The sequence below is a fragment of the Aquila chrysaetos genome, chromosome 1 (genome assembly GCF_900496995.4).
Source record: "Aquila chrysaetos chrysaetos chromosome 1, bAquChr1.4, whole genome shotgun sequence".
Taxonomy (NCBI): Eukaryota; Metazoa; Chordata; class Aves; order Accipitriformes; family Accipitridae; genus Aquila; species Aquila chrysaetos.
In genome coordinates this window covers 62,613,526-62,641,160 of record NC_044004.1, presented here as the reverse complement: position 1 = coordinate 62,641,160, position 27,635 = coordinate 62,613,526, and the positions used below count along the sequence as shown (strand labels likewise).

At 41.7% G+C, this 27,635-nt stretch overlaps 1 protein-coding gene across 27 annotated transcripts in view; it reads left to right on the top strand.

Moving 5' to 3' along the window:
- Positions 1–27,635, top strand: part of ADGRL3 (adhesion G protein-coupled receptor L3) — a 529,386-nt gene that overhangs the window by 171,052 nt on the left and 330,699 nt on the right. For all 27 annotated transcript variants that reach the window (XM_030013851.2, XM_030013889.2, XM_030013708.2 and 24 more), the window contains one exon: positions 15,382–15,650. In XM_030013851.2, coding sequence (XP_029869711.1) covers positions 15,596–15,650 — 55 coding nt within the window. In that variant the 5' untranslated portion in view covers positions 15,382–15,595. The remainder of the gene's footprint in view (positions 1–15,381; positions 15,651–27,635) is intronic.

The window sequence follows — 27,635 nt, the reverse complement described above, 5'->3', positions numbered from 1 at the left end:
CCTCTCCTCTCCTCCTTCTTTCCCCTTTCCTTTCCTTTTTTAACAGCCATCCCTGAGCTTTAATTCCAATTATTCCTGACATGAGCTTTTTAGGTCTATAATGTTCGCTTGGACAATGCTGCCATGCATGGTAGGGAAGACTGACACTGCCTCTCCAGCACCAGTCATTTGTAGATGAGAATAGCAAGACCCAGATGAGGTCAGAGAAAGATCAGTGAAAGAAGACTTCAGTCTTGCACCTCGCTTCTTTGAAAGCTAAACATTAGTGAATGTGTTTCAAGGCAGGTAGGAAACTAAAGTACGTAGAGAGAGCTGAAACTCAAGAGTCTTGCAGAGGAAAGTGCTTGAACTGATTGTGTGGCACTTGAGGATGGCAATGATGGAACATGCTTTGCTCTCTTGCTTCTATTCCCTGCTCCCTGCCTTTTTGCCTGAGTAGTGATGAAGCTGGGTAGGGGTGGACAAAAGAGCATGTTGTTTTCATCCCTACTGCTGGGACCAGTGAGTTTGCCACCAGGGAGCAGACCCACTGTTTGACTAGCTGTTCTGGTTTAATTGTGGCTAACTTCTAATTACTCAATAAGGAGAATATAATTCAAGGAGATCTGTGTTCTCAACTACTCTCTACCCATTAACTTTAAGTGATGTGCTGGTCTATACTTCTCCCCTCTGTCTTTTTCTTCCCTACAGTAATGAAAGGCTTGGACTCGTAGCAGCGTTTCTGGGGAAAAAGGCAGTGGATTTGGGGCTGAGCTTGGTGGGGTGGAGGTTCTGGGTATTTACGAGGTGACGTATACAAGCTGAAGTATATTTGGTAGCAGGAAAAAGTGCACATGAAAATGTATGTGGATTTTGCATTGGAGGAGAATGAGGGAGAATCGACTTGCCCTTTTGCTGAGGGAAGCCTAACAGAAATATGATGGGGAATCAGGGTCATGGAGGGCCTTCCCGCACCAGCCTTCATTTGAGGAGGAATGGTGATTCCTCCTGGTTCTCCTCTCAGCTCATAGTAGGCTGCCCAGTGGTCTGACCATTTTATGCAACAGTGATCCTAGTCATTGCATTGCACACATCTCCATTGAGTAGAGCGAAAATTACTTTAAGTTATTGGCAATTTTGAGGAGGAAAAAAAATCCAGGGAGTATTATTTTCTCCAGGAGACTGACTTTTTTTTTACCAAAATCATGTATCAGCCAGAATGTTTCAACGCAACTGAAATCTTTTTTGTTAAGAGCACCTTAGTTTCTTAAAATGAAATGCTGTGAAGTGAAACATTATCAGAAAAAGTAATTTCTAACTGGGTAATAGGAAAAACTCCTTTCAAAAATATTGAAATTGATAATTTGGTTATTTTCAGGAAAACATAAAATTCAGAAAAAATCAGAAAAATGTCATTTGGATCAGCAATGCTGGGGTAACAGCAAATCTGTATCTTTTGTTGTTCTGGAGGAGAGTTTACGTAATTCCAATTCTTGAGGAAGAAATGAAGGTAACTTTTCCAAGATACCCCTCATACATACAGGTTGGTTGAGAAGTTCCTGCTGTACCCCAATCATGTGAGCCAAAGGCCTTCCATGCCTCAGAGTGAAATTCAGCTCTGCCGCTGGGTACCCAGGATGATTTCCTTGCCTCTGAGATGATTAACTCCTTCCTCTTCAGGTGATGTGGCTTGTAAAGACTTCAGGCTTGTAAAAGCACCTAATTTTCTTGTGTTTGGAGTGGACTATGTTTGTCTCAAAATGGGAGGGTTTTTGAAAAGAAACGCATTTGTAAAAGGGAGGAAAATTCCCATATGTTTCCCAATCTGATTGCCATGAAAAGGCATTTTTATTGCCTGTTGTCAATATGTGACTGTGGTACTCAACAAGACTCCTCATGGGTGAAGACTCAGCCTCTGACGTTAGTGGACTTCTCTTTGCCAAGCATTGCTGTCTCCCTCTAGCTGTGACTGAATCTGTGAGAAGGTGCTTCTTTGGGTCCCCCCCTCCCCCATCCTTCACTCTGCCCATCTGAGGCCCCACATCAGCGGTTCTAATTCCTAATGTAGGAGGAAGAAATCATGCATAAACTCCTTGATAAAGTTCTGGTAGCAAACTGTGTCCCACTTGGGCTCTCCCTACTCTCTCACCCTAAAGCTATCTACAGCCTGAAATGTGCTGGCAAGTAATGCTTTGGCTTTATACGCGTAGATTTCTGAAGCGTTTGATGCTAAACTGTTCCTGGTGATCGCACCCAATTTACGAATGCTATTTCTGTTTTCTTCCATAATGAGACAGCCCTGGCTGGGACCTTGCTCTGCGGGCTTGTGTATGATACATTGCTGAATTATACTGGCTGCATTTGCACTGAACGTATGCTTTGGGTAACGGCAGTGATAAACTGTGAGGTTGGAAGGGACACCAATGCCTGGAAGCAGCCTACCCCTTCTTGCCCTCAGAAGACATGCTCAAGTCTTCCCTCCCTATTTCTATTACAGTCCAGGCAAAGCCCGAATGCAAAAATGTTACTTCAGGGAAAATTAATTTTAGGTATTGCTCTTTTTGTTGATGGTCATTTTGGATCAACAGAAGGTCTTAACCTTCCTCTTAGCCGAAATAGAGTTTTCTTTCAACTCAGACATTGCCTCTTTGGGGTCTCTTTGCTTTGAATAATGTAAAATGCCTTTTGCATAAATGTAAGGTAAGCAGTGGATGAAAGGATCTTAATGCTAGGTTTTTAGCCATCAGTTGGCTCTGTTACATCTGATAGATTTCCCATCACAGGCAATCTGTGTTCTTGCTTACTCAGATCCACACTGGTGCCAAGCGCTAAACAATGACACTATCTATCTTTCTGCGCAATTTGCCAATTTTGGTTACTTTTGAAGCCCAATGTTCCTGCTTCACCCTTGTGAAGCTCCCTTATAGGGAGAACAAAATGAACAAAGGAGTGATTGCTTTAGCAAAATGTTTAGGGCTGATTTCTCTTTGTCGTTTATCCCCTTGTTTTATAAACTAGAGTGCTTATTCCTCTTACAGTAAAATAAGTCAAAGTAAAGATGTAGTAAAAAGTCGTTGTTTGTTGTTTACCATGAATGGCTTTTCAGATAATTGAATGAAATACTTTATTGCAGTTCCACTTCCAGCTATGACCTTAAATAACAAAGGTTTTACTTGCTGCTTGCTAGGCTTAGAGTGATGTTTTCAAAGGCCCTCTCTCGGTTGTGCTTCTTCCTACAGAAATCAGTGGGATTTTGCCAGTGACTTCAGATGAGCTAGCATTAGAACAGTGCTTATGAAACCCTCTCCTGCAAAGGATGAGAAATGCGGTTTTCCTTTCACACACAATGTTTCAGGAGGTACCAAAATTCTCCTCCTTCCTCCCCCCAAATTCATTTTGCATATCAAACATAGCTACATCTTGGTATTTATAGAGTCCCTTGCAAAATATCACAAGAGACAGGCCCATATATCAGATTAATTATCTTGCCTTATAGTTGCCAGAGGTGCTTAATTTCTTCTTTGGAATTGAATGTGATTTCTACAATTAAATGTTTCTCCTCGACTATTGAGACATCTCGCTTTTTCTACGTGGAAGCACTGCATTAAGAGTAAAATCAGAAGTGGACTTGCATACTTTATACGTACAACCACAAATAAAGGTGTTACTGCAAATTTTACAACTATTATACTTAGGGTATATAGAAATGAGACTGTTTACTGGTTCCTTAGAAATAATGGAAACTGAGTAATTCAGTTCATTGCAGAGTCTCAGTGGTACAGCCATCCCATTTCAGTCTGATTGTATTTGATAGTATTTGATTTTGCCAGATGCCTGTGAGTTTACATGTTTACATTGTTTTCTTGATTATTTTAAGTTCAAAGTGTACTTAAAAATGTAAAATGTCATAGAAGTTAATTGCTTCAGTTTGGCAAAGTACAAATGAGAGCATTGTTGTTGAATACAGTCGCTCCAGTCCTGCAATAATTTATCTAAAAGATTAATTTCAATCCCTTAATTTTAGGGGGAGTCAAGTAGGAGTAGCTTTACTTGGGGAAAAAGGCACTGAGAAAGTTCCAGGGTTTGGTTTGGGGATTTCCTCTCCTCCTCCCCTCCCCGATACTGCGTTATTTTCTGGGACCTTAGATAACCTTCTGTGGCAAGAACTGCCTTCAATTTTCCTGTGTATCTTTTAGTGACTGTTACTATGTAACAGGCCATTAAGAAATGTGTTTAACTTGAGGCTTACCGAAGCAGGCACATTTTAGATTGGCAAATTTCAAAACAGGTGTATTTCCTCTTTTGGCTGGTTGCTAGTGATGCTCAGCTATGAGGCATGAAAATAGGGCAAGTGTCTTGCATTCCTTACTGAGATGCCCAAGACAATTCTCTTAAAAAGCACGTTTGTCCCAATTGTCCTCACAATTAATTTCTGCAAGAAAGCACTCAAGGAATTAATTAATTTTAGCCTTTCACCCACCCAAACATTTTATTGTTTAGAACTTTATAGTACCCTTTAAAAGCACATGTGCTTACTGGACTAAGCTTTTCTTTTGCAAAACTTGCTTTTCTTTTGCAAAAAGCAAGTATTTTGCCTCTAAAAATACATTTGCATGAATTAGGGGGCCAGTCCTTTTGGAGAAGAACTGGTCACCATGTGGATCTTGGCAATGCCAGGTTGCAATCCAAGAGCAGAGGCTTCAGCTGGGAGCTCCTGCTGAAATTCCAGCCAGGTTTAAATGTTCTCTTTAGTTAAGATCCCCCTTGTAGTTTCAGCTGGAAATATCTGGCCCTTGTTTCACTTCAAAAGGAAAAAGAGAACTGTGTGTGATCTGTATTATATAAATATTTTATCCATCCAGAGTTTCTAGTATAAAATGTTTCCTTTCTAGTACCAAGAGAAGTGTTGACTTTCAGCTGTAGTTCAGTGGCTCCTTCGGATTGCAAATCGCTGTTGTGTATAGTTATATGATGCTCCTCATTAGGAAGGAGACCAAAGAAGTTGCAGTCTGTCAGCTTTGTGTTTGAGGGGGGACTGCTGACTTGTGGTGACACCAGAGTACCTTCACACATAGCTGAGCTCTCACTTTTTCACTGGACAGGGGTTTAGCAGGATTTTATACAAGATTGGCTGTAGTCTTGCTGTCCAGTGTTGTGAAGGCGATGAGAGGGATGCTGAGGATATTACCTCATTTCCATAAGGTTCAATGGGAGCTTTGCTATCCAGTTTGCTAATCAAGCTTTGGTGCTGAAGTAGTAGTTTGGGAAGAGACTGGGTTCACCGCTAGCCTAAAAGATCTCAAGAGTACCCCTTTGGAGAGGGACAAAGCTAAGGCAACTGCAAATTACTGGGGGGTGGGGTAAATATTTTCATCAGAGATTGGACTGGGTTCAGTTGCTCCATTGGAAGGGCTGCTTCTGCAGGGATTAAGGAAATGTCGAGTATTTACCACTTGTTATCCAAGTCAGCTGGAAATAGTCCACTTACTGGCTGAAGCTTGTTTTCAGAGTTGAAGGGCACACATGGAAATCACCAGCCACCATCTCTCTACACCTCTGTTCTCTGCAAAAGAGTGTTTTCTTCCTATTCTTTGTTGATTGGATAATATGAGAGAGGAAAGGGGAAGGAGGAGGAAAGCTGTGTTTTACTGTGAGAATGCCCAGGACCTTCCATAACTAGGTTTTGGGTTAGATGGTGACCTCTGTTAGCAGAATATAAAAAATAACAGAAGTATCTGTGCAGAAAATGAGTGCAGTAATTAAATCTCTCTTTCCCCCCACCCCCACCCCAAAGATCAAAGAGGCTGGACTCTTGATTAATGTGCAACAGAAGTCATTAACATGGTAAAATGCAGAAAAACGGGCTCTTTGTTATTACTACACAGTCATTTGCTGTAGGGAACTGTAAATACTTTTTGTTCTGTTATTTTGCCCTATTGCTTTTTCTATTAGTCTGGTGTATGTAGCTCATTGGAAAATACCACACCTAGAAATTTAGATGCAACATTTGTTCTTCCACATGCATATCTCCTCCTTTTTTATGATGCAGAATGCTGCTTCTGGGTTACTGTCTTGCTTTCCCAGTCAGTCTATGGACGGGCTTTGCCTTGCTTGCCTGCTCTTTCTATACTACATCAAGTGTTGTTTTGTGTTTCTCCTAGCAAGCCACTGGGCTGCTCTATTGTCTTTAGGTCTAAGAAGATTTTTTTTTTTTTTTTAATTGTAGGTATGAATGCTTAAGGTTGACTGCTTGTGTTGAAAAATGAGAAAAAGTTTCTCACCTACTAATGCTCATTTTTGAGAGTGCCCACAAAAGAACAAATTCTAGCTAAGATTTCTCCAACACAGCAAGGTCAGGAGTTTTTCATAGATTTTTACTTCTATCCAGACTCCTTAATTTGCATCATTTGGTTGAATAATGTAACCCTCCTAATATTTTTCCAAGCCACTTACACTTAACTAATCACTTACACTTATCTTCAGCATAAACCTCATTGATTTTATTTCTCATTGAAAACATCAGTAGTAGCAAATATGATCCTATTGGCTCACAGTCTATTAGAAATAAAATTATATTAAATGTCTTGTGGGGTGTGAAGAGGTTAAGTCAAGGAGAGTCATCCAAGAAAGTCATCCTGGTGTAAAACATAAATCTGGTTTATATTTAAACTACATGTCACCCACCAGCCAAAAATAGCAATGATCATTAAAACCCAATTTGCTGCTAAACATTAATAGACATTTATTACATCATAACAGATCTGAAAGACAATTAAACTTAACTTTTTCCTAGATAACTTTCTTGTAAAAATGTGTTATTCACCTGGCTCTTGCCATTAATCTCATTTGCTAGCATTTTCTGTTTCATTTGGTAGTGTGCGTGTGTGCATAGAGTTGTGTGTATAGGTGATCTCTTGTTGTTACTCTAATTCTTTCAAGAGTAGTACATTTCAAATGGGAAAAGCCATTAACCTTGCTTATACTGCCTGTTAATTTCCTAATCAGCACAAAAAGTGAAGGAAATTGCACTTTCTTAGTGCAAAACAAGTAATATCTGTTACCATGCATTTGAGAAAGGAATGGTAAGCAAGACAGAATAAAAAGGCACTGGAGACACATTTTACAGATAGGAAATAGATTACAGCTTTGCTGCTGTTTTCACTGCAATTGCTCAGTCAAGTGGTATTCTTCCCCTTTTTTATTACTGCATGTAGTTATATGTGTGAGTAGTGACTGGAGCTGGAGTAAGTCAAAGGCTGAGGAAATGCAGCATTGTCAAAAGTACTGCTTCATATGACAAATGCAGTTGTGACCCTGGTACTTTGGCTCACGTGTTGCTGTCTGTGAGGTTCCTGCTGCTGCAGGCCCCGTGAAACAAGCCATTGTAGAGGCCAGGCTTTCTCCTTCAGCTCAGCAGTGCTCAGTTCTCTGTAGCTGTTGACGTCTTTAACTCTGCCATTTAACCTTCATATCCAAAGAGCTGTGGGGCCAACTGGGCTCTGCCAAGAGGTGAACATAAGGCAGTCCCTTTCCCCCTTTTCTGAATTGCAGGGCCCACAAAAAAAGGGTTTCACCATCATCTTTGCAAGTAAGATTCTTCTCTGGCATATATATACCACTTCTGGGGAGCAAACAGCTCTGAAAGCCTGTGTACCATCCTCCTGTTCCTGGCTGATGTACAGGGAGATGGAGCCTACCTATATGGGCTTTGGGCTGCCTCCTGATGAACTGCAGGCAAATGAGAAATGGCCCCCACCTGCATTTCCCTACACCCCCCCGGAAGAAAACCCACCCTCAAAACCCAATCTTGCTGTCATAGCAAATGGTACTAAACTCTTGTGTCCCTCTGTTTGCAGCTGCTGGACACTCTTGGGCAATGTAAGTTAAAAAGGTCCTTCCCTGCCAGGAGGAGGAAAGGAAGAAAATTAGAGGTGGTATGAAGGAGACAGAGAGAGTGGGAAGGAAGAGACAGGGTGGGTAAATGAATATTGAAAGTTATTTTAAAGGCTGCATCCAGAGGCATTTAGGAGTATTCCTCCTCTGGTCCCAATATCACACTTCACTTAAAGATGTGCTATTTGTACTCTTGGAATTTTGTGTCATTTCCTTTGGCTAATTTTCTCCTTGGAGTCTGTCACTTCCTCAGGTTAAAGCAAGATCCAATGCAGAGTCTGTGCCGTCACAATTATAGCTATGGTAAGACAATTGAATAAATGGGGCTGGTATGTAAGGGAGAGGCGATGCCTCAAAATACAAACTCTACTAATGGTAGCAAAGGGAAGTTACAATTATGCTGACCCTGGTGATAAGCTTGTCTCCATTTTTCAATGCATGCACCACATGTTTTATTTGTCACAGAAGAATTGCCAAAGGCTCTGTGGAATGCAAATAAGCATTGCGAGAGTATTGTCAAACCCAGGCTTTCAACATCATGAATCATTCACAGAAAAAATTATGAGATTTGATTAAAAGTCATGCGAATTTCAGATCAAATAAATATGTTGAGTTATGTTTATTTACCACTGGTTTACTAAGCCTCTGAGCTGCATTTGGGTCCTATTTTTCAGCTTTTCTCTGTAAGGAGAAATTTACTTGAAAAGAAAGCTGAAATTTTCATTATTGCAAGGAGCTGCCACATACTGAGAGTTTTGCAATGAAATCATAACTGTTGGCAATACTGTGAGGAATGCTTGTCTATGTATTATTTTCCCTTTATAAAGATGTGCTACAAACTAAAACATTTGAGGAAGGTGGCGTTATTATGTAGGTAAAATAAATTTTCAAGGATCTTAACACCTCCCCAAAAGTTTGCAGAATGTTATTGTAATAATTGCTGTATATGATGGTGAAATAGGATTGTTTGAGGTGGTCAGAAGTTTATGGTGCTGTGCATCTTGTGTGAAGAGCTGCATAGCTTTTCCCAAGACTTGTAGGGTTTTTTTCCCTCTGATGGGTTTGGAGTGGTGGAGGGGGCTGACTTGCTTCTTGCCAGCTGAGAGCTGCTTTAGCAGGTAGTGCTTAACCAGTGAGAGTACAAAGTTTTCCCTAATCGCTTTTCAGAAAGCCCGCTTATCTAGGGGTGGTAATGCAATACAAACATTTGCATATTTTACCACATCCTCAGATGATACCCTGCACCTTTTGAAATTTTGCATATGTTATCATATATTTGCATACATGCAGGGACCTTGTGAATGATGTACCTTCCTCTTTTAAATCTGTAATGAAGTATATTGCTGGGGATAACCAGCAGGCACTTAAAGAAAGGCTGAAGCATTCAGTAGCTGTGATATTCATGAATACAATTCAGTACAATCTTTCTAAGCTTCTGGACCATATTTCCAAGACTCTTCGTTTTCTCTCCGTTCCTTCTCTCCATTCTCCCATGTGAAGTCACAAGATGTGTAAGTAGCTTCACTTTTAGTTTGGTTATAATTTTCTGCTGAAATTGCTTTGATCCTAGATTGAATTGGAAAACTGACAGCAGCTGATAGCTCAAGTTCCCCTTTTGACCTTTGGAAAAGCACAAAAGCCTCTATTTCACCTACACAGGAAAAGAAAAGCTACTATATTCAGCTGGTCTGTATTCAGGTGTGCTCTTATCAAAGGCTTGATTAATCTGAAATGAATTAACTCAGTTAACACTTGAGAGTTATTTTGCAGTGAATCCTGTAGTACATCTAAAGAGTTCTTTGTCACTTTGAATTATAGCCTAAACAGGTGGTTGATGAGGCTTAGTTTGAGCTGACAGTGGTTCCTTGCTGCCTTGGCTGCTTCTCTCGGGGGAGCGTAAGTAGCACTGCAGTGATACCTGAGAATCTAGGGTGAACACAAACGTATTGGACATTATTGCCATTGTTGCTTGCTTTTAAGGTTTTTAAAATTAATTCTCAGAGTGCTATGTAAGATATAAAGCAGGAGTAAAGGGCAGAATGGTCTTAGGTTTTCAAACAATACAGATGAAATGAATGTTAATATACAGGAATGTGCAATTAGGGGCAGAGATGCAAGTGCTCGTTTTAAACCTTGCTTGGAAATAGGGACTTGGAAATACCTTGTAGTTATGTGCATATGGGGTGAGAGGGTTGAGGAGTTTCCGAGTTCACAGCCCCAGCAGAGGCGTGAGAGAGAACGGGAATAGGGTCTGCAGTACAGGAAGAGGACATAGATGTGAGGAGGTTGAATCAGAAGTTGGTGAGTCCACTCACCCTAAGAAGGCTCACTGGGTCTCTTGCAGTGCATCACAACTAGCAAACTTAAAACCTGAAATGAAGAGCCAAAAGCTGTGGCTGCCATTTGATATTTTGAGAAACAAAAGCCTGTTTTCCTGAACTGTGTTGGAACTCTGACTTTATGAGCATTTGCAGTATAGGATGAACCTTCTCCTGGGCTAAATGCAGACACAGATAAAAGTTCACAGACAATTCAGTTTATGTCTCAGAAACATATTCCTGACTTCTTAAAAATGCTCATGGAAAAATCTGCCCATAAATAACCATGTCCCTGTAGTGGTAACTTCAGTGAGTGGCTAGGAGTGAAGGTGCATGTGGTTCCATTGAAACGCCCGGAGTGCAGCCTGCTCCTGCCCTGCTCTCCCTGCATTATACAGTCAGTAATGTTTGTGTGACCTTTTACATGGCAGGTTGTGTTGCTGCCACTGCAAAGTGACCATGGAGCCACATACTGAGTACCTGACAGGGAAAAGGATTTGAAATAGGGTAAAGGTGGAAAGATGTGGGAGGGGCAGCAAAACTTTTCTTCCGTAGTAATGTTGCAAAAAATAAACAAAAAAATGTGTTTTGCAGACGACTCATGACCAAATGTATTGCAGCAATTCTTTTGTTTAGCCATTCGTAATGGCAGTGGCAATATAGGTCATTCTTTTACTTAAAAGACATTTTCTGACGTTAAATTGCAGTTAATTTACTTTTGCAGATATTGCATGTTATCTTTTTCCTTGCTGGGGTTATTTCTCTTCCCTCTTTTAGTGAAATTCTGAAACTGTTGTCTGGAATAAAATGTCTCAAGTAGCAGATGCTGAGAATGGGGAATTGCATCCAGGGTTCCAGCCTGGCCCATCAGCTTCAAGGAGTTTAATTACTTCCTAACTTTTTCCCTTGTAAATAGTGGATTTTATCAATACATGTTTGAAACATCACACTTATTTTCTACTTAGTAAGCAACTTCTGTCAAAGGAGGAGATAAGTGCAGGAATATTTTTATAAAGTAATCCTTGCATCACGGATTTAAGCTAGTTTTACTATGCACATTTTCAGGGGTGGGCAGAAAATTGCTGCAAGTAAAACTGGATAAAAAAACCAGGGCATTTCTATCTGGCTTTTGCTAATGAGCCCCCTTATAAAACACTCTTGCTCCTCCTATGGCTGTACCCCAACTGCCTAGAAAATGCTAGATACCTGAGGAAGGCAGCTTTTGCCATGTGAGTGTCCAGCTTTGTGCAGGTACAAATGGTCATGTTTGGAGGAAGGCAGTAATTAAGTGGATTTCTGACAGGTTTGGCTTGTGCTGCTCTAAATTCTACTTTGAATTCAGCCTATCTGTTCACTCACCAGATGAACTAGTTTCCTTTTCTTTTTCACCTTCCCTGTAGATTGTTGACAGATGAGCTCAGAAAATGCTCCATGTGCTGCTTGACATCAGCTGCTGAAGAACAGACTTGGGTAGATGTTGAGTTTGTCAGTATATCTATAATGCTCTTTTATGAACAACGCCTTGACGAATACTACACTGCTCATCTCTTCACCACAAGGCCTTAGTTTCCTTTGACTTTCTCCTGTTCTGTCAGTACCACTTTGAGTTGGGTTTTCGGGAACTGCCAGCATGCAAATCAGGTTCGGGTGATGCTTGGCAGCAGATCAGACTGTGAGGGTGTCAGGGGCAGCCCTATGGGCAGAAAGGTCAGTGAGCAGAAGAACTTTCTTTTAAATCAGTGCAGGCTGTGTCATTTTCGTGGTTCAAGTCCAAACCCCTTAGGTCAAGCGTAGCCCTTACATTTTTCACTGTGATGGTATATCCCTTTCTTGCATCAACAAATGTAACACTCTGCACTGAACAGTTCACAGATATGTGCTCTAGTTTGTCTCTTTGGCTGTACTGTACCTGGAGGTAATTCAAAGATTAAGTGAATTTTGTTTTGCAGGCCTCTTTCTGCATCTCATAATGCTGCTTGAGAGGGGTTGTGTGACCATTAAGAAAAAGGGTTGCTCCACTTGTTTCCTATCTAGCTGTTCCCCTGCAGATAGCCAGTTCACAAACACACTGATTATTTGATTACATGAAATACAAAACCACCCAGAATTTTGTAGCATTACAATGTGTCTGGTTAATATAGTGGTGCCCTGTGTTGTTAAACAACTTTGGCATTTCTCCAGACACATTGTGGATTTGTTAAGATTTGTGCATGACCTTAAACCTAAGGGGCCAAAGTCTTTGTAGGAGCAGGCTTAAGGGCAAGGTTGTGCCAGCCAGGGTGTGCAGACACAACCTGAGACGCTGTGTCTCTGGCTTGTTCTACTCTGGCAGGAAGGAATGTAGGGCTGGGGTATTGGGACAGATTTACAGCTGGAGTAAATGGTGCATAATGCTGAGCTACTCCTATCGTCTCTGTTTTGCATAGGAGCTTCGTGTCTGGATACTGCTCTTTCCCGTAGGATAGAATGTTTATTTGGGGTTCTGGTCGTTGTAAGACATTAGTTCCCAAAATTAGCATTTGGACTCTGCAGAGGGCAGGTGAATCTTTTTGCTCATTTCAGCCCCAGCCCATGAGACTATAGAAAAAATCCTTGAATCCTAGCATACAGGAATATATAAACAGATAAAAACAATTTTAAAGGCCATTGTGTAAATATTTTGTTGACAATTATCCCTTCTCTGGGATAGGTAGCATAATTAATTTGTGACTTCCTGAGTTTACACCCAAAAAGCTTCTACTGCACCATAATGTTATCTCTTTCTAACAGATTTAGATTATCCAGAACTTGATTCAGCTTAAATAAAAATCAGAAAACAGACCTCCACTCCTTCACTGCGTGGCTGGCTTTTGCTTCAGGGAGGTGTACCTGAGCTTGGGTAGCTTTCCCCCATCTCTGTATGCCTTTTCAAATTTTGTAGCATAAAAAGCTTCTCACTTTTAAAACTTTACAGAGGATGTAGAAAAAGTATGCATAAATAATGGCCAGCGGTATAGTTTGATGAGTACTGGTAGCCTCCTAAAATATAAATGGAAAACTTGATCGCTGTTTAGAATGTATGATTTAAAATATTCATGAGTCTTGTCAAAACAGGCTTTAAATAGTGACCATTCTGATTAGTCCCAGCTTGAGCAAAGTTTTAATTTCTAGGATGTCTATAAAGAAGCCACTTGAGTGCATGTTGACCTTGGGCTTTTTAGTCACTGCAGTTACAGAGCTAAGAAAAAGCTTTGGAAACTAAATGCTACATTTGAATGAACAAATTGCGGGGATAGACCGGGAAGGAGAGTAGAGTGGGAGAATAAAATCTTGGCAGTGCAAGCAGATATATTTATCAGAAAAAAATGCAGCTTCCTTACAGACTTTGGGTCTAAACAATGTGGGGTTTGATTTAGTTGATCAGCAAAGATAGGAGGCAAAACAAAGGCCACTTTGTCATGCTGGAGTTTCAGAAATATACCCACATCACAATGGCATGCAGCACAGTTTTTCGGCTCAAACTAGGTTTTGGGTAAGAACAAAAGTTGGCAAAAACAGCTTCTTTGCTCAGAGAATAACTTCTGTTGATCAGAGATTTTTGGAGAGATTTTTAATTAGACCAGTGCTGTGAAGGCTGTAGAGTCTAGGGAGTTCAAAACAGATACGCAAAGTACTTTTCAATTCCTCATATTTTATCATCATTTCAAAGTCAGTGGGAAGCTAAGTCTCAAACTTGATGCCATGGTTTAGCTCTGTATAGTTATTTTTCTTCTGCCAAGTTTGAGTCACTGTGGTCATCTAGCCTCTTCTTGAGAGATGAAAATTATGGGAAGCTGGAATACTTTCTCCAATTAAATGAGTGACTGTTTCTATTCAAGCATGGATTCGGATTTCCCCATGCTTTCCTGTAAGTGTGTGGGATGGATGAGACCATTATTTTTAATCCCACAATGAATAACTGTGGAGCTCGACGAAGAGTGGGTGACTGAGTCACTGGCAGTCACCATAGAAAGTAGCTATAGGCTAAGGGTGACTTTTAGGCTCTACTTGGGTTCAAAGCCTGGTTCAGTGATTAAAAGCCATACTGGACACCTCAAATGGGGGGATAAAGAGGCTTTTAGGCATATCGTCAGCAGACATACTCCCAAACCATATTACTGATCCCACTGCCTGATATCTTGGCATCAGCCCCAACAGCAGAGGCCCGGGAGAAACGTAAAAGGGAGTGAAAGGTCTTAGCAGAAGAGAAGAGTGTAATGCCTGGCTACCTGGTGAAGCACTAGGCTCAGTTTCTGCCCGAGTTGTTCAGGACATGTAGCAGGTATTTGCATAGATAATTTTTGGCCAGCATGTCCACCTGCATTAGGTAGTGTGCAAGAGGTTAAAGAGAAAGTGGGATTGTTGTCTTACCCTGCTATATTGCAACCAGCCAAGCTGGTGTGGATTTGTTTACATATATTGAAAAAAGGTTTCTGCTTGAAGGGAAGGGGGAGGCAGGCCAGGGAATGCAGCTCTGTCACAACTCTGAGTTGAATTTTTTCCTAAAGCACTGCGCTTCCCATCCGTGCTCACAGGTATGCCCTAGACCGAGTGGCAAAGTGACCTCTCCTGTCAGCAGTGTGTTGACTTGCCAGCATGCTGGGAAGTGTGCTCTTTCAGGAGCTTGCATTTACTCTTTGGCCCCTCTGTATTTGAGAGGTTTAGGTGGAAAAGAAGTGGCTGGGGTGGAAACTTCTTTCTGTTTAAGAGATCACTACAGAGCCTAGGCACCAGTTAAACCCATTTCAGCTCTGGAATTTCTGTTGGCTTGTGATTTATAGACACCCAGGACTTTTTCAGGAGAGTTGCAGGCTGTTTTAGAAGTCAGGTGTATATAGGATACAATGTAATACGTATGGGCTTGTTTTTTCTAGTCAATTTTCAAACCTGTGGACTCTCTGGACCTGTGCGCATCATTGTTCAAAAGTGCTGTCTTAAGCCCTGTTTTGAGAGAGGAAGCAAAGCATTAGTGATGCACAAACTCTCTGCACAGGGACAAATTTTAATTCCTATTGTGCATAGGAATGTGCATACATCTGAAGGGCTGGGGGGAGGGACGGAAGACACATTTGCCTTTACAGCTGTTGGCAGGAAAGAAACACAGCAAGACTTGATTGAAAACATCTATCTTATTGTTTTACTAACTGCATTTTTTTTCCTTTCTCATTTATAGGTCTCAGACTCTGGATACTGACTGTGGGATTTTTTTATTACTATTATTATTATTATTATTATTATTATTTTTGATTGATTCCCCCTCCCCCCCCCTTTTGGATGTGAATTGAAGGCCAACAGTTGAAGTGTTGGAAGCAAGTGCAGGAGGACGCTCACCTTATTTTGTTTGAACCCTCGTTTGCTGGGATACTTTCAAGCCCTCCTTCACAGTCATGTGGTCATCACAGCTGCTGTTCTTCACAATGCTCTTAACACCGTTAGCCCATGGTGAGTGAGAGATGGTGTAAATTTGCCTGTGGGAAGGGAAGAGAGAATGGAAAATAGCAAGGATTTTGTCTATGTCTTTTACCTAATGGTGTGGTTTTTTTCCAGGATGTTGATTTCTCTCCCCACTTCCACCCCAGGTTTTTTAATTCCCAGGCTACATTATGACTAGTTAGGTCCTGAAACAAAGAACTCTGGTCACACATAAAGATTTCTTTTATTGAGTTTAGCTGCTACATTAAAACAGACTTTCTTCCTCACGACCAAACCTGTTCTGTTGGCTGTGTGTCACTGGGACTGTCTCTCCTGGCCTCTGCATGGAAATGAATTTTCCTTCAGTGAATAATGCTCAGTAAGGGGCTGCGTGTTCCCCTTTAGCCACAGCTCCAGGGTGGAAACTTACCATCATGTTAGACTATGATTTCAAGCATTGCAGTGGATGTTTCCATGTTCTGCTGAAAGACAGAGGCTCCCATAATCTCAATGACCCTGAGCCGAGAAGAACCAAAACCTGTATAGTTGTCTTATATGTGTATATGCCTTATGATATGCTGTGTAATCCACCCAGCAACGTGGAGTCATTAGGTGTAGCACCATGCTGCACAGCTAGGCTGCATCTGAGAACTGAGCCAATAGCATTGGGCACAGCCGCAGTGCTGCAGGGATGTATGAGCTTGTGATGGGTTGACCCTGGCTGGATGCCAGGTGTCCACCAAAGCTGCTCTATCACTCCCCTCCTCAGCTGGGCAGGGTCAAGGTAAGAACAGGGACATCACTCAGCAATTACTGTCACAGGCAAAACAGACTCAACTTGGGGAAATCAGTTTCATTCATTACCAATCAAATCAGAGTAGGATAATGAGAAATAAACCCAAATGTTAAAAACACCTTCCCTTTACCCTTCCCTTCTTCCCAGTCTTAACTTTACTCCCAATTTTGTCTAGCTCCTCCCCCACAGCGGCGCAGGGGGACAGGGAATGGGGGTTGTGGTCAGTTCATTACGCATCGTTTCTGCTGCTCCTTCCTCCTCAGGGGGAGGACTCCTCAGTCTTCCCCTGCTCTGGCGTGGGGTCCTCCACGGGCTGCAGGTGGGTATCTCCTCCACCGTGGACCTCCATGGGCTGCAGGGGGACAGCCTGCCTCACCATGGTCTTCCCCACGGGCTGCAGGGGAATCTCTGCTCCAGTGCCTGGAGCACCTCCTCCCCTCCTTCTTCACTGACCTTGGTGTCTGCAGGGTTGTTTCTCTTACATGTTCTCACTCCTCTCTCCGGCTGTAGTTTCTGTGTCCCAGCAACTTTTTTCCCCTTCTTGAACATGTTATCCCAGAGGCACTACCACTGTTGCTGATGGGCTCAATCTTGGCCAGTGGTGGGTCCATCTTGGAGCTGGCTGGCGTTGGCTTTATCAGACATAGGGGAAGCTTCCAGCAGCTTCTCACAGAAGCCACCCTTGTAACCACCCTGCTACCAAAACCTTGCCACGCAAACCCAATACAGAGCTTTAGCAAAAAAATTTGGTCTTTTTATCAGCCAGGAAAATGTTAAGTGAAATATGACACGTTTAATTCTTTGGAGTAAGATTTTGAGGCCTGGGGTTGTTGTTATTGATACGAGAAACCCAAATGCAGGCCCCAGAAGTAAGTTGCCAGGTTTCATAAGTGCTGAAGGGTTCAGGAGCTCCTATTTGCAGTGGTAGTTGCTGAATGCTCAGAGCTTTGGAAAATCTGGTTGTCTGATTTTCCTGATGCCTAAATGGAAGGTGAGCTCCACAAAGGATCTCATTTTAATTACGGGTCAGTGGGAGCATGTTTGTAAATAACATGACTCCCTGTATATAGGCTGTGGGCTGCTGCTTTTAAAATATTCGTCAGACTTTTTGTTCTTTACATGCACTGTGTGTGTGGTAAGGCAGTAGAGCAAAATTTTACAGTGAATGAGGTTAAAAAATGAAATAAGTGTCATTGGTTGAACGTATCTGTAGGGCACAACCTGTATCCTCATATCACTTATAACACCTTTGGGCACAAAGGTTATCTGTACTACCATTCTTCAAGCAAAACTCCTTGCTGACTTGAAAATTAGAATGAATATTTAAACTGAACCAACCAGTTGGGGTGGAATGAAGGAGCTATTAGGAAAGGTGCTCTCCGTTCTTCTCCAGGAAAGTTAAATGGTAAATGTTTTGTAAATCTTTATAATTAAACAATATTAACAGTTAAAGCAATTAACAATTTAAATATGCCTTGGGCAGTTCTCTTTTAAATTCACAGTGCCACTGTAGCTGGAAAATCCTGCCTGGTAGTTGCAGTAAATGAAAGTATCACAGGTATCCTAGGAGTTGTATTATGCTACAGATGAGCAAACACCAGAGATGCAGAGACTAGGTGCCTGGAAATATTTCTACCCTTTATGTTTTTCTACAAAGTAAATGTACAGGGTGGCTGCTGGTCTTTTTATCAGCCAGGAAAATGGCTGATAAGTGATATCTAACAAGTTTAATTCTGTGGAGTAAGATTTTGAGGCCTGGTGGGGTTTTTTTGATATGAGAAACCCAAATGTAGGCCCCAGAAGTAAGTTGCCAGGTTTCATGAAGTGCTGAAGGGTTCAGGAGCTCCTATTTGCAGTCATAGTTGCTAAATTCTCTGAGCATCTCTTATCATCTCTTATGTTTTTGTAGCCATCAGTGGCGGTAAATCTGACCACCACACATCCAACCAACACACATGTGTTATCTGATCCCTATAAATTACTAGTGAGAGTCCGGTAGAGGCTCACAGCCACCTTTGAACGGTGGAGAGTGAAGACCTTTGGTCTGAGCCAAAGGACTTGGTTTGGTTCTTCCTGTTTTTATCTCTAAGATTGGCCAGGATGCACCTACCATCTCAAAACTTTGGCCTGTTGCCTTTCTTGGGGGAAGCAGGTACTGAGCATGTGTCTGGTTGGTTGAGGGTGGTACGTTCCTGATACTAAATGAGAGGAGAAGACTGCCGTTCAGCTTTGTGATATGATGTTCAATGAGTATGTTTGGTATCAGCTACCATTGGACAGTCAAACCCATCCAGTCTCCCATGGGGGGGACTGAAGGATATGTGCCTAAAAATCAGAGTTGTATCGAAGGTCAGAATAAATAGTCTAATGGGACTTCCAAGGCTTTGAAATCAGAGACTGAATATCTGATGGTTTTCAGGTGCTCTCCCTTTCTGCCCCACTCCCTGCAAGCAACTGCAGAAGGCTGTCTAAAGTGATTGGCAAGCTGGTATCAATGCAGAGGTTCCTGCTAGCCTGAAGACAGTATATGTGTGTTTAAAAACATGCCACAGCCTCACCCTGCATATAAAAATAGTCTAGTTAAGCCCTGCTTCCTCCCCCCACCTCCCTTTTAATAATCCCCTTTCACTGCATGCAGAAGGCTTTCATATTTTATGTTTAACAGGACTCAAGCATTTGAGTTCCTGTTGCATGGGCTGGAATGATTCCTGTCCTGTAGTCACTGCTGGAGTTGATATGAACTACTTTTACAGACTGACCTCGCTGCATCTCATTCCCTTTCTGAGTTTCCTGACACAGTCTCTTCATCTGGAGTAGTAGCTACATTATAGACATGTTTCTTAGGCCAGTGATCTCATAAATTTTCTTGCGTGTTTGTTTTTTGTTTTGTTGTTTCGGGGTTTTTTTGAGGGGGCTTTTTTTCTTTTTTTTGCAGTCTCATTTTTTGGAGTATATTGTGTGTCTTGGGTTGTGATGACAGGTGTGGAGTCAAAGGGTGTATGACTTCAGTGATCTGCAAGATGAAAAGTAATCTTCCAGGATACTGCCCTGGTACAATGTCATCTTGTTGATAAGCTGTAGAAATAATGAAAGGGGGAAAAAGTCATGAATCCTTGCAGTTTCTCGGTGATGATGTTAATCTGCTGTATCCTAAATGCACAGGCACTGTACTGTCTAGTTTTGCTTGGACTGCTCTGAATCATAGCTCACAAAAAACTGAAACCATGTGAAATACTTAAGATAATAGCAGATTTGAGTAGTGGATGCTTTCTTTACTGTTGCCCTTCACTTGAATGGAAAAAAGCTTACAGCTTGCATAGACAGCACAACTCGGACCAGCATGGAAGCCCTCAGAAATCTGTCACCTCTTCTAAGCTCTGGCAAAGCCTGTAAATCTATCTGTTGGATAAAACTAAACCTGTTATACAAAATTAGAGAATTAGCCAAGACAGAAAGCAACAATGCTAGGGAATAAAAAACCAACCAAACAAAAAACCATCATCAACATCAACAAAACCAAAGGTTTTGCCATCCTTTGCAAGGGCTCTGCTATGGACAGGGCTTTTGCACTCCTGCCTCCTTTTTGCCCCTCTTTGGAAGCTTTTCCCAAAGCATCTGAAGGCCTGGACCCCCAGGAAAGTGCTCCTTGGCTTCCGTCCCCCCACGTACACCTGAGCAAACTGATCCTCTTTGCCTGTAATGGGTGGATTTCCCAGAGGCATTTTCTGGAATGAGCAGCTGTTCTCATCTTCCTTAGCCTTTCTCCCCTTGACCCCAAACAGAGTAGATTTCTCTTTACCCACAAATGAACACTGTCAAAGTTCACCCGAAATAAGACAGACATGACAGGCAGCAGCTCAGTTTGCGAGCCTGGAGAGACGTACACCTGCTCTGTCACATTGCTGTCATGCTCATGTGTGGCTGAGAGTTGAGATTTAAAACTTCCAGACTGCTGGACAAAATTAATAATAGAAATAAAAGGATTCAGAACTGCATGCTGTTAAGAGCAGGATAGGAAGAATACCATAGTGATCACTGTGGGGTGAAATTTTGCATGTCTCCAAACAAGTAACTTATTTTAGGCTTTGGAAAAGAGCTGAAGGCCTGTTGTATGCCAAGATCTTTATCATACCATCAGATTGTTTTATTATTATTTATTTGAAAATTATTTTTTTTAAGGATTGTATTCTGTGCATAATTTCATGATGGGCAGCAAAGAATGATTCTTTTTTGTTGTTGTTACTCTTATGCTTTAACAGTCTAATCCAAAAGTGGACAACCACTTATTATTACTCAGATTAAATCAATAATCCAAATTGCCCAGTTTCTGTTGGAGGTTGTTGTAAATGCAATAAAATCAACAGGCATGGCGATCTGCCTATTTCCTCTGATGCTAAGTTCTCGGCCTGCAGTTGTGTTTTGAGAGTGAGCTGTCAGTATCCTGGTTCCTCCTTGGGCAAAGTATGGTGTCAGTTGTGGGGGGGTTTGTTCCTCATTGGTCTTGCAGCTGCCTGTGGGTTATTTTTTATGTGTTTTAACCCTGTATTTGTTAATGAGTTGCAGAGTGTTCCCTCCTGATGATTCATGGAGTTAGTCATTGCTGTTGATTACTTAGGTTTCTTAATCTTTTTCTCGATATACATTGCAATTTTTGGGCTAGAACCACGTGCTTGCCCAAAGTTAAGCAAGACTGAAGCTAGACCAAGTTAGGCAATAATATAACCAAAACCTGGCTGAAATTACAGGACAAACAATAGGTATCTGACATTAAAGTAGTTTTGCTAGGACAGGCTAGACAGGAGCCATCTGATCCTAGAGCAAGTTGCAGGTGGAGCAAAGGCTTCTTAAATAACCTTGGAGATAGAGATAAGTTTAAGCTCAAATAGGTTCTCATTCAGACAAAGCCTGACAACTCCTGGAGCCTGGTATTGTAATGAAGCTTAAGGCCTACTACTGACACTTGATAGCACCAAACTGGCAGGGCTACAGTTGCTGCTGGCCCAACTCTGAACTTCCAAAAAACAAGTTGCCTCTGAGAATTTATTTATGTAGAGTTGTGGCATAGCTGTAAAATGACCTTCCTGCATTGAGGGACAGATGCCATCTTGTCTCTCTGTATGAGAATTAATTTGAGATGGGGCTGAACTAATTTATCATTTGCAGAGTAGAAAATGAAATTTGAAGTCCTTTCAAGTCATTGCAGCTGCATGGAAGACAGCCTCGTCTGTTGTCCTGTTGTCACCCTCTGTGCTTCTGCGCCATCTTCCTGATGTTTCTGGGAGACAACTGTGGTGAGGGAGGGCTGTGTCTTTGTGAAAAGATGGCGCCTGAAGGTCAAGCTGATTTCTCTAGGCATTAGCAGGTCCAGACGCCGAGCCAGTTTCTGTGGGAACAGTGGAAATATTTATTACTGAACAGCACTGGTAGTTGCCTGGTGACAATGATTCTGTTAAAGCAAGCAGCATTATCTTTCTTGAGGGAATATATGATGCTAGCAAGCTGGTCCTTGGTGACAGAGTGCTGTTTAATGTGAGCTGAATGTTTGCCTCGCTACTATTTTAATACAGTGGAAATACTGTCACTGCTTAAAATACATACTGTGTTTCTTTTATACTTGTACAAGTGTTATGTTAGCTAGTGAATGGTGGATAATTGCCTTTTACTACAATACTCTTTATATAGTCAAAATGAAATACAAGAGACGTGTTTTATTAGTTGTGAAATAGCCAAGTTGACTTCCAGGCTTCTGCCTAACTTCATTGTTTTAAAAGATTAATCATCCTTGAAATATTTATATTATTTTCTATTCTTGGCAATTTGCATTACCTGCAGCCATGCCACCTTTTCCATAGTGGAACAAGCTATCAAGGAAGGTTTTTGCTGATAAAAGGGGGTGGCTGTTCTACATATATACTACATATATATGCTTTCATTAGCAACAATGTACTAAAATTGGAAGTATTACGTTCCCCATCTGATGACTGACCAATCTATAAGCTGATAGAGGGTGAAATTCAACCTTGCAAAGACTCTATACACCATTTAATTCTTGCTTAAGCCATTAAGCAGTGCAGAGATCTGTGTGTGGACTCACTTCTTTCATGTCTAAATTTCACACTAAATAAGGAAGGAGATTTTAAGGGAATTTTCTGATAATTTTTTTTTTTTTCAGTGTTTGGCAAGTGTGTCTGCTCATAGCATCTTCCTGTGTTACGGCGGGAAACAAGATTTTGTACTATTTTCACTTGCCATTCGTACCAAAGCATGCTTTCCTTGGGACACACAACCCTTAGCTATCAGCACAGCTCTAGTTGCAATGAAGCTGGAGCTATAGGGTTTGAACTATAGAAGAAGGCTGGTGACTAGGGCCCAAATTAATGGATGGAAGTTATACTTTCCTACAGGCTTCTTAACATGTATGACATATAGGGGCAGGGCATGTGGGTTTCTTTCTGAGCTGCAGCAGTAGAAAATGTGCTTGGTCTCACAGCAATAGGAAGGGGGGACTTGTGTTACCCTGCAGGCCTATAACCTCCGATGCTTGTTTCATTTGTAACCGTTTCCTGACAAGACTGGTTTCTGTTCCCCAGTGACCAACTCTGTGCGTGCTGATTTTTTTTTTTGTAGTGTTAATTAAGCCATAAGACATGACAGCATGTGAATTACAGTGTAGTAATTCACGCCCAGCACATTCAGGGACAAAGATGAAGGCCAAATGGCCTCTGTGCAGCTAAGTGTGAATTATTGTACCATAATTTAATTCCCATTATATTTTACTGTGATTATAAAAATGTTTTTGTTAGTGAACTTCTTTAAGAAAAGTTACTTCTTAAAAAACAGAATTGAAAAGTACAACACAGATCTTGTCACAAAGAGGTATAAGTAGGTTTGGGACATGAGGAGTTTTGTTGAATCCTGAAAATTTGTATTTTTGTAGTTATTAACTCTAGGTAATGAATGGGTGTTGCGGTGCAGACATCTGCTGTCTAAAAAACTGACCTAACTCTAACTCCTCATTTCATATCAGCTGCCAAGCAGTTGCTAAGTAGGATGACTAGTTTTATTTGTTCCTGACCTGGTCTTGATTTGATCTGGAAACATTAGCTTGCAACCAGTCTCTTGAGCCATCTAATCTTTTTCCAGTTCAGGCTATGCAAATGCACGTCAGACACTCTTATTACAGCCAGAGCGTTTGGTTTTGGTCCTAGCAAATGCTGAATGAATAGAGGACGGGTTGTCTGTGGCAGTGTGGAAGAGCAGCAGAGGGACCAAGCTGGTATGCCTGCTCTGCTGCATGTTGGGAAAAATAAGCCAACCTGGAAAGTGGCTTGGACGGTACTGGAGAGGAAAAAACAAAAGGGCCATGAATGCCTTAAAAATCTTTCTCAATATTTCTTTCTCTTTGTCTTTCTGCAAACCTCTAATACTCTTCTTTTTTGTTGAAGACAAAAGGCAAAGGTCATGCAGTTAAGGTTGCTTAAGGGTTATCAGGATAAAACCCTCTTCCCAATGAATCATTTTTAAATAAATGAATGAAGAGCAGCCATGTACTTGGCACATTGTTCATTGAGATGACAGGATCTCTGGGGCAGTGCCTGGCTGTCTCTTTGTCTTGGGATTCTCTTGGGATTCTTGGGATTCAGGAGGATGTTGAGTTTATTCATCCACACTGATCCTGGTGTGTGTCTCGTGCAGTAGTGCCTGGCTAGCGAGCACTGTTACCTAGCCCTTTCCCAGACTCGTCCTTGACATAGCTAAGCACAGAATAAATAAGCAATAGCTATTAAAACTGGGCACTTCCAAGGGATTATTCTCTCAAGAAGTTTTACTCATGCTCTCAGCAACTTATAGCTGATCCAGGATGTTGATGGGGCCAGGGCTGTTTCACTTTTGGTGGATATCTGGGTTTTAGGAATATTATAGGGGCCCAGTGAAAAACCGTGATAATTTGCCATGTAAGCAGTAAGTGCCTGTGATACAATTACTATGGTTTGGCTTTAGATGTAAACAATTTTAAAAAAACCAAACAAACAAACCAATGAAAAATCCTGCCTGACTTTTCCAAATAAACACATCAGAATAATCTTTTTATACATCCTTTTGGAGTTACTAATCCCAAACAACTAGGACTGAAAAATGTAGTGGGTCAAAGCTGACTAATATGGCTACAGGTGTCCTGTAGCCGATACCCAGAGGTGCCATGGAGCACCAGGAATATTTTCACATCTGCAGCTATCTCTTCATGTGAGAAGACAGCTTGTCCCCTGCCTTCCTGAACATGCAGGATACTCCAAAATGACTGGTGTGGGGCAATCTGAGGTTGAATGAAGCTGGTGCAGTAGAGAAAGAGGAGCAGAAGTAGGCAGCTTCCCTTTTCTCATCCCAATAAATAGGGGAGTTGATTGCCTACCCATTCCCTGTTTGCTTTCACCTATTGCGTTATTACCTGAATGGGAAAATGGAGATCTATTTGGCTAATTGCTAATCCTACCTAATACTTTGTTAATGCTAAACTTCCAAATAAAGCTTTTATCTGGTGAAGATGACAGGAAGCTACCAGGGGTTGAAGAGAGCCTGCTGTTCTGGGCTGTGTAAAGGGGTTTGATGGATGAGGCTGTGCATCTTTTCCCTAATACTTGAGAAGTGCAGGACCTGAAGACAGCTTCACAGCCAAAGTAGCTTCATAGTACTATGGCAGAACCACCCGTTCCAGCAATGCAGGTGGGGAGCCATGGCCAGGTTTTGAAAGCGCAAAAGCTTGATGTGTCCATCCTTCCCATGCAGCTGTAACACCTCTTTTCTGGATGTGAATATGCCCACAAATGGGATGTCACTCCTGTTTCTTTTCCCGGTAACTTCAGCTAAGCTTAAACCATTGGAATTGGAGAGAAAAAAAACAAGAGAAAGAATTACTTCTGAGGGTTGTCTGGCCCTAGTTCTCACATCCATTTAAGCTGGACATGTTGAAGTACTTTAAGCTAAAATGAGAAAAGAGTGAGAGTGAGGGAATGAATTACAGCCACCTTCATTCTCTCACTGCCTTCTCAGTTGCTGCTAACCTGCTCCCACTCTGTTAGGAAGAGCACCCTTGGCCCAGCAAGAACAGCAAGCAGAAGCTCTTTATTGCAAATGAAAGTGCTTATTCCCTAGAAGAAATCTCTAACATTCATTTTATCAACTCCACAGTCATGTTAAATGAATCCTAGAGGCATCTGATGTTTATTACCCCTCGGCACATTCACTGTTGTTCAGTTGGTTCCTTCAGTGATCATGATTTCTTGAATTGGTTATGTTGTTTGGTAATGTGGTTTTATTTGTATTTGGAAGAGATTTCCTGCTGCTCAATGAGCAACTCATCTGGGAAAGACACTCTGGGAAGGGAAGAAATTAAAAGCATGTTGGAGAGTTCAGAAGCTTTTCCCCACTTTGAACTTCCCTGATTCCAGGAAATTGGGTAGCTCCCCTGAATATCCCTCCCAGTGCCTGGCAGGACCATCTCTGTTCTCTCATGAATCTGCTCCAAGCTGTGGGACGCTCAATGGGTTTTTAGCCAACACCACACAGATGCTGCAATCTGCCCGTTGTAGAGAGTGTAGGACTGGGCTGGTGGGTTTTTAGTTACAGCGCGGTATTGAGTGCATGCTGTAAACCCAAGGAATTGTAATCAGACCAACATCTACTTTTATATATCTCCTTGTGCTTTGCCACATTTGGCTGCTTTCTGCAGTGCCTGATAGTGTTGGGTGCCTTGCTATGCTTCCTGAGGTGTGAGTTCGTTTCACGTAAGATTCATGGATGCTAAAGATCCTCCCCAGTCAGTCTGTGCATTAGCATGGCAGAGGAAGAGGTAAGGGCTAGAAATACGTAATTCAGGTATTGTCACTCCCTCCTATGCTGTAATCTGCAGTAACTGAGATGCCTGGTGGATTTTAGAAGCTCAGTCAAATTGTCGGTTGTTCTTAAATCTTCAGAATGTGCAGCCATAAATAAATGACACTTTAATACTGAGGTTTTATGGTCTGATCCAAATCCCGTAGCAAGTCGGTGATTCCATGTAAATGCACTTTGAATCTGGTCTGCTCAGCCCAGAGGGGTTATTCTGGGGAAAGCTGGAGTGTAACATGGAAGAGATCATACCCTGAGCTTGTCTTTGCATAATCTTCTCTCAAATCTTAGTGCTTGCAGTGAGTTGACCAGGTTGTGGGCTGCTCCCCTGCCCCAAGAGCTGCAGCGTTGTGCTCGGTCCTTATTCTCTTGGGAGACTGTTCCCCTTCAAGCTCTTCTAGGAACAATTAGCAGTCATCAGTGCTGGTGATTTAAATGAGGATTTTTTTTTTCCCCCTTCTGCAGCTCTTGTTGCTGAAGATCTGTCTCCAATTTTTAATTCACAGTGTTTTGTTTCTATTACTGAAATGCTGGAGGCTGCAGTAGAGGTTGATTTAGTATCAAGAGAACAGATGACAAAAAGAAAACTAGCTTTGGTATGTAAGTCTTGTGTAATACTCCTCTCTCTAGTGGGGTGGAGGGGGAAATATGCATGTCAGTTTATAAGTAAGGCAGTTTGACTGGCTGTGCTAGTTGTGTCGAGTTGGAGTGGGGCTGGGAGCTTAGCTCCTTTGTGGTTCAAGGTGCCATAAACAAACCCACATGGCAGTGTCTCTGCAGGCAGGGAAAAACAGGGTGGTACTCCACAAAGCGGGGCTGGTAGTAACCATGCCAGCTGCTGCTTGCCATACATGTCTCAAAATGCATCATCTCCCTTCCCCTAACATGTCTGCTCCTCTGTTGGAGGGGAACATTCAGCACTGGTGCTGACAGGTGTTCCCGTGAGCAGATATCCCTTTTATTCCTTCAGTGGATGCACAGCTCCACGTTGCAAGACAGATTCACGGCCAATTCCTGTTTATCAGTTAAAACAATATTTTGCCAGCATTGCTGCTCACTTCTATGTGTATGTAATTTGTAACATGTTTTAAGGAAGAATGCCTACTTGTAATAGTTGTAGGAAAATCCAGGTCACCGAGTTTATTTTTGTGTGTATATTTATATATATATGCGTGTATGTGTGCTTTAAATATAATTTTCACACTGTATATATAAATAAACCTATAGAGAGCTGGTCTATCTAAACTTGGAATAATGCAAGCAACTTTTAACATGCCTTCATTTCATTGACGTGACTTGAAATCTGGCCTGTCATCGCAATTCGTAATCTTACA